At 38.3% G+C, this 12,689-nt stretch overlaps 1 protein-coding gene across 1 annotated transcript in view; it reads left to right on the forward strand.

The window, feature by feature from the left end:
- The window catches only part of CUL4A (cullin 4A), a 37,571-nt gene extending 27,930 nt beyond the window's left edge, over nt 1-9,641 (forward strand). The window contains exons 16-20 of the mRNA XM_029999284.2: nt 449-562; nt 1,660-1,765; nt 6,123-6,295; nt 7,117-7,269; nt 7,565-9,641. Of these exons, the coding sequence (XP_029855144.1) occupies nt 449-562; nt 1,660-1,765; nt 6,123-6,295; nt 7,117-7,269; nt 7,565-7,660 (642 nt within the window). The 3' untranslated portion in view covers nt 7,661-9,641. The remainder of the gene's footprint in view (nt 1-448; nt 563-1,659; nt 1,766-6,122; nt 6,296-7,116; nt 7,270-7,564) is intronic.
- Nucleotides 9,642-12,689: the final 3,048 nt, after the last annotated feature.

The following is a 12,689-nucleotide window of genomic DNA, read 5'->3' on the forward strand; positions in this document are numbered from 1 at the left end:
ATAAAGTACTGGAATCAGACTTGAATCTGTATAGGACAAACTAAAGGAAGAACTTGGGAGCAGATGGCAATAGTCAGTGTATAGGTGTGAGATGTATGCTTTTCGTCTGGTGACTTCTTGGTCAAAGCCCAGGACAAAACTACTATTCTTTTATGAGGTTTAAAGCCCTTTACAGGGGGTTTATTTTACTTTTATTTAAAACAAACAAACAAAAAAAGAAGAACAAAAAAGAGAAATTAAAAGCTATTTTTGATTTGAGACTTTCTTTTGTGCATAATAGTACCGGTGTACTTGAGAGCAGAATTTTACTCTTTGGATTTAGTTTTTCCACGCAAAAACCCTTATTATGAAACATTGTTGAGGAGAATAAAGAAATTACATGTGTGAAATCATCCAGCATCACTGCACTGGTATAATGTTAATAAACGTTTTTCTCTCTGCTTTACAGATGATAAAGCTTCAAGAGGTATTTAAAACCTTTTACCTGGGAAAACACAGTGGTCGAAAACTTCAGTGGCAGACCACTTTAGGGCATGCTGTCCTAAAGGCGGAATTTAAGGAAGTGAGTTTGCTTGTTTAATGCTTAGACTGTTGGGATAAAATTTAAGTCAATTATTTGGAATCTAGTCATGTATTGTATTTTTTATAAAGGTAGTTACATTTTTGTGGAGGAACAGTCACAATTTAGTACTGTTATTTTGTATAGAAAGTAGGCTTTTTATAAATAAACTGAAATACTACCTAGCTAACAGAAGACAACAATGTGATACCTTTTGGTAACATTTGTATTACTTGATAGCAATTGTTGCTCAGTCGAAAAAAGAAAGTTGTAATAAAGTAAGAAATTAATGAAAGAAAAAGAATGCAGCATCTTTCTATTTTTAATATGGAATTGTTTTGATCATAGAAACAGTGGTGATGCTTTTAGTGTGCTTCACTGATACAAAAAGAGACTGAAGAGTGTTAGTCATGTAATGACTGTGGTTAAAATTTAAATGCTTGTTGAATTATTTAAGTCTTAAATAACCACATTGTTTCTTAATGTGGTTTTGTTTTGTCTCATGGAGTACTTTGCCTTGCTAATAATGCAGCTTAATTGAGCCAGGGCAAAGACAAAAAAAAACTGAATTCTTTTACTAACTCATTGTGAATATGAAACTTAGAGGTTTAGGCATTATCTAACAGTAAGATGGATAGGTTTGTAGTTGTTGATTGACTAAACCAAAATTATCTTTTGTTTCTTTCATATTTGGTTCAACGCCAAGATTTCTTTTGTGTTAGTTTGCTCATCTCTATAAAATGAAACTTGGGTGAAGTATGAAGAGATTCGCTGTTGATGGCAGCAAAGCCAGAATTTCATATATTGTAAGGAAAATGAAGTAAATGATGTGAAGTAAATACAAGGCCATTCTAATGAGCTTCTGCTGTGTGCTGTATTGCTACTGTTAGAGGAGGAAAAAAAAGAGGTTTTAAAAATGTCCTGTTTCCTCAATACTGCATTCAGGCAGATTCTTCTGTGTGCTAGACGTTCTAAAATGCACATCTTTTCTTCTAGAAATAGAAAAAGGAATTTATAGCTTCTGTAACTTGTCAGATTTGGGGGATACAATAGAAAATGCTCTGAATATTATTTCTAATTATTCGATATTTCTTTTTTAGGGAAAGAAAGAATTTCAAGTATCGCTCTTTCAGACACTAGTGTTGCTTATGTTTAATGAAGGAGATGAATTCAGTTTTGAAGAAATTAAAATGGCCACTGGTGTAGGTAGGAAGAATACTTTCTAATTCTTAAATTTATTCATCAACTGATTGCCAGTTGTGATTTGGTATGTAAAGGCCTAATTTTAAGAAATTTGCCATGATCATTAGGACAAACTTTATGAGTCAATAGTATATAGACACCAAAAGAGATGAGGAAAACACACTGCTGGTACTTCCTAGTGTAGATAAAAGAGATCCTTCACAAAATTAATAGTGAGAGCTGTGTAGCATATGGTACTACTAACAACCTATTAGACTTAGAAAATGTATCATTGCAATTCTTAAAATTCAAGTGGTGATAAAGCCTGTTGTCTGTACACATTATTTTTGTTCCTTTACAGTTTCAAATACTATATTTTGAAAATGATCCGTTGTAGAATGCTGTCATTACGGGGTGATTCAAGAGAGTATTTTCAGTTGAACTGTTCTGAGAGCTTGCCCACCTGTTTTCCATGACTGTTGGTGGAGTGCCCATTTACAGTAGGTCTGATTTGTTAAGAAGAGCAGTGTCCTGGTAGGGTGTATACTTGGTAGCTGTCTCCCTCTGCACTTGAAACCCAAAGGCAGAAAGGACAAAGAAAACTGAGGAAAAGTATAGTTTTCTTTTTAACCATCTGCAGTATCTGCCTTCTGTGTTCTTACACTCTTGGATGGTTTGGTTTTTTTTTTCCGAATTTTTACCCTTCCTTGAATTAGTTAGAGCCATTGGCATTAAAAATGATAACACTATCATCCCTTTACTCTCTGGAACTTCTGCATCAACCAGCAGGTTATACCCAGTAGCCCTTCACATGTTGAATCTTAAGACCAACCCAGTACAGCAACTGCTGAAAGAGTATTTGAACCCATACAAGTACTAAAATAATGTAAATATATTTACTAAAATACTGTAAAATGGGGATATCGGGAATCCCTGTGGCTCAGAATGATGTGTTGCAGAAGGCAGTACAGCCCGGGTACTCCAGCTTGTCAGCATCAGTGCTTCAAGTTGCTTAGTCATCCACTCCATTAATGCTAGGGGAGCTGAAGAAAACTAATGCCAGTGTGAATGATAAGCATGAGGATAGTCCGGAGGGGCTCATTAGGTCAGAGTACGGTGGTTACAGAACAAACATAAGTTCACGCAAGCCTGATCCAGATCCTGCTTTCTCATCTTGTATTGCTGTACCTTGGAGCTTGCATTCTGGCTGCGTGACAGCAACAGATAAAATCTGCTGCATGGAAATCCATTCCGTTATAGCGCAATAGAAAGGATTTCAGTAGACTGTTTTTAAGGCAGCTGGCTACAATTGATAGTTGGGAGCCACCTGTATTATGTTATGTCATTGCACTGAGTGCCATGTCTGTGTTTCTCTCCCCTATGGGGAAATAGTATAGGAATGCAGGTAAGGAGGACAGTTCATGGTCCATGGGGTTCCTGTGAGGCCAGGATGAATGACATAAAATCTCTGTCTTCCCAGGCTCTACCTACCCAAGGCATTCGCAGCTGCTTTAGAGAGGTCCCATTCCCACCCATTATGGAGACCCAGCAGTCTCCCTAATTCTAGAGAAGAGGCAACTCTTATGGCCAGAAATTATGTCAGAAATAGGTCCCACACTGCGCCCTTCCTGCCTCCTGCTACTTGGATGATCCTTTCGCTCAGTGGTACCCAGCCGCAGGCTGCTCTCCTGGCTAGTTCAAAAAGAACAGCGATTCAGTTATTAGAAAAAGCAGCTGAATTTGTGATGCACCACAAAGGGCAGAGGTGCAGACAGCCAGAGTCTCAGAGACCACCCTGCATGAACCAGAGGTCCTGGCTCATGGGTACAAATTACAGGACCTGGTAGAAATCCTGGAGGGCAAAACCTGGGCAGTAGGGTTGCCATAGAAACTGTTTCAAAATGTTCTAAACACCATGTGCAGGGCTCAGACAGGCAGAACTGCAATGTACGCTTGAAAAAATGACATACCGAAGAAGGTCTAGATTTATTAGGCAGTAGGAAAGCCTTTGAAACAAGGGGAACAAGAAGGGTGGGCTTCATCTAAATTGAAAGGGAGTTGCTTGCACGTTTTAATGTTTTAGAAAGTCTGTAGGGTTTGTCAGACTTCTCCCTCCACCATCTAAAAATAACATAGTGGATCTGAGAAGAGTTCAGAGAATGGCAATAAAGATGGAAGACATGGGACAGCTTCTTTAGAAGGAACAGTTGTATGTGCTAGGACTAAACTAAATAGACCAAAAGGTAAAGAATAAGGTGAATAAGGATTTGTTTTCTTACTCAAAAAAAGCTAGAGGGCAAAAAAACGAAATGAGCACATGGTGGTGAAAACTAAACAGCATGTTGTAAAAGCTGAAAGTTTACAGAATTCAAGGGGACAGGTTCAGGGAAGAGCAAAGCACTGAAGGTTTCTCAACACATAGAAACCACCTCTGGCTTAGGAAGTCCTTGAGCCCTAAGGGATTGGAGACTTAGAAAGCGGTAGGATGAGGAGAGGAGGAAGAGCAGGGAAGTGTGGAGCTGTATGAGCTCTATGTGCTCTTATATGCTGTTCTGTGCTCATCTGCTCGTGGCCACTGCTGGAGCCAGGGTGCTGGGCTAGATGGACCTTCTGACCCAGGGTGCCTGTTCTTCAGTTCTAAACTAAATACTGAACCTCCCAACTCTGAAGAACTGTCCCTAATCACTTCCTTTACTTTGGCGTTCACATGTGCCAGCTCTTTCTGGGAGGTGGTGGAAACCTTGTGCAGTTGTTAGTGAATTAACATTTGTTTATGTTGAGACCCTATTATGAGGTGTTACCCAGTCTTTGCATATTTGTGTTTACTGCAGAAGAGTTCAGAGGGCCACGTACGTGCCATAGGGCAGAATAAAATATTGCAAGTTGAAGTGTCAGTAAGGGGTTTAGAAGAGATGAGTAAATCAGACAGTAAATTAGACCACCACCAGCTGAATAGTATTCACCCTGAAGCTTTACATGAATCTGTCTAGATTATAATTTAAGTGAGCCTTGGTGCAAGCTTGACAAGAGCAATGCTAAATTTTTAATTTATTTTTTATATTCGTGGGGTAATTCTGCAGATTACTGCAGGGTAGCACGTCTGTACTGGGAAGAACAGAATTGGTAGGCCCATGGATAAGTGTATATTAGGGAAGAGCCAGCATGATTTATGTGATGCATGATTTTCCTTTCAAATTCTTTGACAGAGTCAGCAAGCATATGCATAATCATAATTGTGCACTTGGCTTTTTAAAAGTTCTTGATAAGAGCTCCTCACAAGCTCTAAAATAAACTAAATTTTCATGGCTTAAGAGGAAAGTTTCTCTTAGGGGTGAATAACTCATTAAAAGACAGAAAAGAACAGGTAGAAATGAATGGGCAGCTTTCACAGTGAAAGGAAGCTCTTATTTGGGATCTCCAGGTATTATTCAACATGGCCATTAATGATCTGATGAAGATGAATACTGATGTGACAGAATTTGGTGCCAATTCCTGAGGAAGGTCAAATCTGAAACATGTAAAAAAAAGTTAGAAAAGGATCTCACACTGTTGAACGATTGGGAGATCAAATGCCATCCAGTTACATTGCACTTCAGCACTAGATTGCAAAACCCTTCTTTTAATTTTTAGGCTAAAACTATGTTCAAGAGATCCAATATGTTTGGTGATAATTTCGTATTGTGAATAAAAGTATTCCAGAGGTTGCAGAGGCTGTTTTATTGCAAAATCTTGATACAAGACTTTGCAACATAATTATTAGAATGTTTTAGACTTCATTTTATCTACTTGTCCAAATGCTTTTAGCTTTAAGTCTTACTAGATGAAATTTTCCTTACCCACTTGTTTCTACTACTTTCCTGTTGTGGGGGAAGTTTGTGACTGTCACAGCTGTCAGCTCTACCTTCTCACAAAACATCTTCCTATCAATTTAGACTTCTGGTTTTTTATTTTATTATGTATTTTCTGGTGTGTGTTAAAACTAGTGATGAAATCATAAAATGGGTGGCTTGAGTTTCTTGTCGTCAGCTAATTTTTTTTCTTCTAAAGTCCCCTTACTACCAAACAAAACTGAAGCAATAAAACCAGGCTCACGTTAAAGTGCAAACTTTTCTGACACTACTGTCGGATGGAAAGCTCACTGAGATGAGCCGGAGTCTGTCTTCCTGACATGCACCATTCTGTGCATGCTCTCAGCACTTACCTATGAAAGATGTGAGACCAGGCTTGAAGGCTGTGAGCTGATACCTAATTGGAACTTAGCTGGAAGAAGGTGTTAAGATAAAACCAGTAACTTTTCAGTTGTATTTCTAGATTAATCACATAAAACTCTTCATGTTAATGTTTTGTTCTGCTTTCTCCCATACTTTGAACTTCGTCACAGAGGACAGTGAATTAAGAAGAACCTTGCAGTCTTTAGCTTGTGGAAAAGCACGAGTGCTAATTAAAAATCCAAAGGGCAAGGATGTAGAAGATGGAGATAAATTCATCTTTAATGGTGATTTCAAGCATAAATTGTTTAGAATAAAGATCAACCAAATCCAAATGAAAGAAACAGTATGTATTTATTTTTTGCTTCATTCTGTTTGTGTTAACTTTATCCACGTGTCCCACATTAAGAGACAGAATCTCTGCATTTCCTCTCGTAGTTTTTGCGTATGGAGAAAGGAAACAGATACTAAATTTTTTTGGTAGTCAGGATGACTCGCAGAGGCAATAAAGATTTCAAAACTCACTGAAATCGAAACAACTTAGGTTCCTTCCTGTGCTTGCAAATTTAAATGCCTGTATATTAAACTGATAGGATCTTGTAGATGTTTCAGTCCACCTTAGTTGTTTCTGTGGTGTGGCTGAAGTGTTGGTACTTATTTTACTCATGAATGAAATGTCACCATGTCACTTCTTTATTTAGCAGGTAAGAGAGTTATTAAAGTCAGGGTTGTCCCTGTTTTTGCAGTGGACGTCTTTGTTGTACTTTAATCCCAATTCTTGACACAAGGTGACATGTTTTATTTGACACTGACTTGTTTCCTTTTTGCCTTTGCATATTAAAATCCCTAAAAGTCAAATTGGAGTTACATGTTCTTTCAAAAATCTGAAGTGAGTTTTTAAGATTTAGTTTAATTTATCAAATAGATTGAAAATAAGATGTATGTTATTTTTTTCTTTACCCTTTTTCTTTATCCTTAATTTTATCTTTGGCTTGCTTTAGCAGTACACTTCAGAATCACTTAGCTCTTAGCATGCAGTAATGCATGCATCTGTCTCAAAGATTAATAAGAATACATGAGTTTCATTTCATTGTAAAGGTTAACTATAGAAATATAACTGATTAAAAAATAGCAATAAAAGGTGATATTTGTGGTGTTGCTCTTTAGGTCGAGGAACAGGTCAGCACAACTGAAAGAGTATTTCAAGACAGGCAATATCAGATTGATGCTGCTATTGTACGAATAATGAAGATGAGAAAGACGCTTGGTCATAATCTCCTTGTTTCTGAATTGTATAATCAACTGAAATTTCCCGTAAAGGTAACTGATTTTGTTTTCCAAACTATCCTAGGATTATCTAAAAACATAATATATTTTTCCATTCAGCTTGTCCATAAGAGTAAAAAATGTGAAATATGTCTGAATCAAATCCAAAGATTAAGGTATTAAAATGAGTGTGTGAACAGAAATAAGCCAGAGTATCAGTAGGAAATTATATTTAGATATTTACTATGGCGCATTTTCTTATGTAGCTGTTAGCAGTCCTATTTTTAAAAACAAAATATATTTGCATTTGTATTACTAACTGCTATACTAATCTCATCTTTTCTTGTAGCCTGGAGACTTGAAAAAGAGGATTGAATCTCTCATTGACAGAGACTATATGGAGAGAGACAAAGACAACCCCAATCAGTACCACTATGTTGCATAATGGAGAAGAAATACTTTTATTTAAAAAAAAAAAAACAAAACCCAAAAAATAAAAACCAAAATCATCCACATATATCTTCTTCAGGACACCAAATACCTATGCTGTTCCCGACCTTCCTTTTAGCAGATTTCAGGTTGATGTATATTATTCAACCAGCTGCATGCACTGCTGTGGAAAAGAAGCAAAACAACATGTTAATTGATCATCCTTGTCAAGACTTCTTACTAATTTTAAATGTTATGTTTTTATTTCTTTTAGTTACTCTTTTGTTCTTTTGGGTTCTTCAAAATTCAGTTTTACAGTTTTTTTTAACAATGTCATTGAAGTTTGATGGAAAGGTAAACTTACCCGTGTGAGAAATACTCCTGTGATGGATGCAAGTCTGGTTCTTCATTTACGTGTTCCCAACTGCATCCATAAAGACCCTATATGCTGCATTCTTTAGCTACAGTGACAACTTGGGTAACTTTTTAAAAACCCTTAATTGATGAACACTTACGTACAAGCAGTGTTGTTGAAATACACTGAATTTTTGGAATTATGCACCATGAAAACCCTTAAACTTGTGTTCAGTTAATTTTCTTTCAAATGATTATAAACTTCAGTCTGGTTTGGATAAATCAGGTTTTGAAGTGAGATCTTTGAAGTGCCAAGAGGACAACTGCGTTCATGTGTGTAGTGAGTTGTTGGGTTATTTAGCTAAGATATGGATTATTATTTTATTACTACTGCTGCTGGCTTGGGTGGCAAAGATTAGATCTGAGTCAAAGAGGCCCTACCTCATTTTAGGGCAACTGGTGTTTATCACTGTTTAGGTAATTGCCGTAACATTTAGTTTTGCCTTGAAAATAACATACAGGGAACCTACTGTACAGTGTGCTCCACTTTAAAAAACAAAAACTTTTTTTTAAAAATACTTTTATGGTCTCAATATTGTGAAAGCATAGTTTTTTGTCTTGAAAGACTACGGATTTTGTGAGTACTTTGTTACATATTGTATATATGTAAGTTGATCTGAATTAAAGAATGAAAGACACTGTAGATCTGTTAGGTAATTGTAACTGTAAGGAAGACACCTTTTGTGGTAATACTTACAAGACTCTCTTTATTTTCCGGATTTGCATACTGGTGTGTTTCATTCTGAAAAAGAGCTACCAAAGGAGTTTTGATCATGGCATAAATGAGAATTTAACTGAGCAATATTTTCTTGAGAGAAACCTTACTAAGTTTATGTAACATGGGGTTTGTGCATCGATTAAAAGGCCACCACCTCTTCTTGAAGTAAACATCACTAAGAGTTGACATCTTGTGGATTTATGTATTAAAGTCCTTATTCTGTCATCTGGTGTCATTAATTGTATTGCATTCTTCTGAATTATTTTTGTTCCCTTTGTGTTTAGGAACTAAACACGTTTAGTTTATTGTATTTAAAGCGTATTTAATATTGTAATTTAATGTAGACTTATTTTAATATTTGAATCTTCAGTTAATGCAAATAAAATCTTTGATGCATATTAAATATTAATTTCTTAGCCTTTGTGGGAATGTGGCACTTCAGTTTATTTGTGCTGTTTGTTCTTTAGTGTTAATCATACCATTCACCGTGTAATGCACTTTCTATGCAAATGGAAGCTGATCAGATCCATCTTGCTAGACTTTTAAAACAAAAAGGAGTATGTGCCTCACAGAACTGTAATGGCCAGAGGCTTTATCCACACAGAAAGTTGGCAGTAGTATGCAGTAACTGATACCAAGCAGTGAATGTATACTGCCTTCCCTTTCTGAACCCCAGCTTCCTGGTTCAGCGGTTTTAAACAATAGACTAAAAGCAGTGGTGTTATCCTGAAGATGATTGATATGGTTCTGCCTTACAAAGCAATGTTAATTGATTAAAAGTGCTGAGATGTGCAGTATTTCTTAATTGCCATAGACTCTTTGGCCAAATTACTCTGGTATAGCAATTAAAAATGAGTTGTTCCACGAGCAGTGGAAATAATGAAGCCTGTCTTTGTGAGGTGCGCCCCTGGTCCCCTACTGTATCACCCCCCCCAAATAACGTCAAGCAGCAGCAGTGCTGCAGAGGGGTTTTCTGCTTAGTTCTGCCTTTCTGCTTGTGGGAGCATTGGTTTTCTTCTCCTTTATCCAGCTGCTGATCTCCATCCATCCCCTTACCCCCCAAACCTACAGAGAATGTCACGATCTCTGAAGATTTTTACTCTCCCAAATTGGTCTGAAAGTGGCTGCAGAGGTTTGAAAGCTATGGGAGAGATGGACACGCCAGGTGATAGTGACTCCCTTTTTCTCAGGTCCTCATTTTTAATTTGATTTCCTCAAAATTGTCTTGCTGGGATTTTGTATTTTGTATATGCTGAACCAAACAGGTAAACGGTTAGTTTATTAATCAGCATGGTAATCACTTCTTCATAGCAAAATAGCTGCATTTGATTGCTTTGTGATAGCTGGTGATAGAATTTGGCTGAGCATCCAGTCTCTACTAGCTGTTGGTTTGATGCTGGCTATTTGGGTTCACATCACCCCCCGAGTTGTGCCCACAGGGCAGAGGTTGCTAAACATTTTTTCCTGGAAGATCACCCAGTGTTGAAGACATCAGGCTGTAGCAAAGTAACATATTTCCTCTGTAGCACATCTATGTTCAGAAGATGTCTTGAAAACCTGAATCTTGGCAATTCAGCATCCTTGGAACAAATTGTGTAGCAACTTCTATGGAATGACAAAAATAACAGCAGGAATCTGGGATTCAGGCAGGGGCTCTCCAATCTTACCAAAACCTTCCAATTTGACTTGAAACTTTCCAGTTTAACTCAGTTTAACTTAAACATTCAGATAACTCATCCAGACTATATGTTACATGTATTTAAAAAGCAGTTTTCCTAAATGTGATGCCCTGTCATCTAGCCCAACATTTCCTGGGGGAAAGTGAGTGTAAGCCTCACCATGCAGGCTGATGGCTGACTTGCAGGTGAGTCCCAAGTCTGGCAATTACAGCTCTCCTTTACCAGCCACCAACAGCCTCCTTCCTGCCTGCTCCTTCTGTCCTGTTTTCTTAGTTCTGTATTTTAGCTTCCCCTCTATTCCTTTATCTGAACCTGGGTTTATCATTTAACTCCCTTGGTCTGCTGCGGCTTCCTTCTTTCTTTCTTTGTGCTATACATCTGTGGAAAAAACATTACACACCTTTCAGGCAACTTCAGTGCATTGATTTGTTAGGCACACAGGCCTGTTTGTAGGTGTATGATCTTTGACACGTGCACTAGGGAGAGCAGACTCTGTACCACAGCCTTGGTTATCTATTCCTAGCAAGTCTCTTCAGAAAGAAAGTAACCCTGTGAAGTCAGACAATACACAGCAAAAGGCTACAGGAAAAATGGAGTTGTATTCCATGGAAATTCTTTCCTGGTAAAAATTCCCAACCTGTGCTCTTGTCTCCCGTGCTAGTACTCTGCCTCGACTTTGCAGAACAGTTCATACTGTAGTAACGTCTCCTAGATCTTGTGGGTATTTCCCATGTTCTTCCCCATAAGCAGCCATTCTGCATCCACGGCTCTGAAGAGGGGCTAGGAGGTGTACCATGGTTAATCTGGAACTGTGTGTGTGTTGGCTGGCCAGCAGTTCTGTCAAACAAAATGCGCAGGGGCTGGGTATGGACTACACTTCCCTCGGTGACGGCGCTAATTTGGATCTCTGGGCTGTCTATACACCAGCTTTTATAGAAGCTGTTACTTCATGTTTGTTTATGTCTTACCCTGCTATCAAGTTTGATTGATGTCAGCCAACAAGTAATTGAGCAGTGAGGCTGATGGCCAATGTGGTTGCATAAGACTTGTTCCATTAGGAAAATGGGCTAACAAACACCCTGGTAATAGTTCTACTGACAGTGATGTGGAAATTGGTTATTGTGCGGTTTCTACACTGCTACAAAAGGCTTAGTAACCTAATGATCCACAGCACGCAAGATCAACATCATTCTCTGCCGATAGCCTTACGTTCTTTATTTACCAATCTCTTGCCACAATATTGTTGCTTGATGCAACTTATGTATTGATATTAATTGGTAGTAATCCAAGCACCTGTCATCATTTTTCAATTCATAGACGCCTACCAATTTTCCAGTAGAGGGGCAGACTACTGCACAGCAAGTTTAAACCTGACTGGGTTGGGCCTCCCTCTCTATTTTGTTTTCTGGCAGACTTCAAGTATTCCGCAGACCTTCCTCCACTCCTGGTGCAGGTTCCAAAAACAGCGATTAAAAAAATGAGAAGAACAACCCATGTCCCACCTCCATTAACCTCAACTCCTCTGCAGATGACTCATTCAAACACTTGACCAGAGCTGTTCCTTACGTCCTTTTTCAAGCTGACTAACTTCTGCTTTTGGCAATACGTGGCAAGAAGACAGACTGCTAGAAGTGCTGCAGGGAAAAGCAAACAAACTAAATAAAACATTACTGTCTCTAAAAATGCAGCATTAAGAAAGAAATGTCTGCTTATACCAATAGCACTGAAAAAGAAAGGCAGATCCCCAAGCCACCCTGAAGAGCAAATGAACTTCTCTAGGATGTTTTGGGGAAATGGGAAGTGTAAGTGAACTGAGACAGACATCAGGGAAAGGTCATCAAGTGTAGAATAGCTGGACTTGAGTTTAGCAGCTGGTAGCAGCGAAACTGCATTTCAAATTGGTTCCAAGTAAAAATGTATGAAGGCAGCTTGGGAGCATAAACGATTCTGCCTGAGAACGGAGTAATCCGGTGTACACTGTAATGAGGAGAGGGATGACATTGCAGTCATCCTGAGAAAGCAGAAGCACCCTGCTATTGGCACACTTTCCAACAGCACCAGAAATGGGATTTCAGGAGCAAAGTACTTCTGAGGTTTCAGATGAGGAAAGCATATCCTTAACAGCTTAGATAAGAAAGAGCATTGAATTGCAAAGTGATCAAATGGCCTGGGCTCCCTATCTCCACTACTGTGCTAACCCCCGAGAAAGCTGATAGACTAACTTCACCTCTTTT

This window comes from Aquila chrysaetos, chromosome 23 (assembly GCF_900496995.4).
Source record: "Aquila chrysaetos chrysaetos chromosome 23, bAquChr1.4, whole genome shotgun sequence".
NCBI classification, from domain to species: Eukaryota; Metazoa; Chordata; class Aves; order Accipitriformes; family Accipitridae; genus Aquila; species Aquila chrysaetos.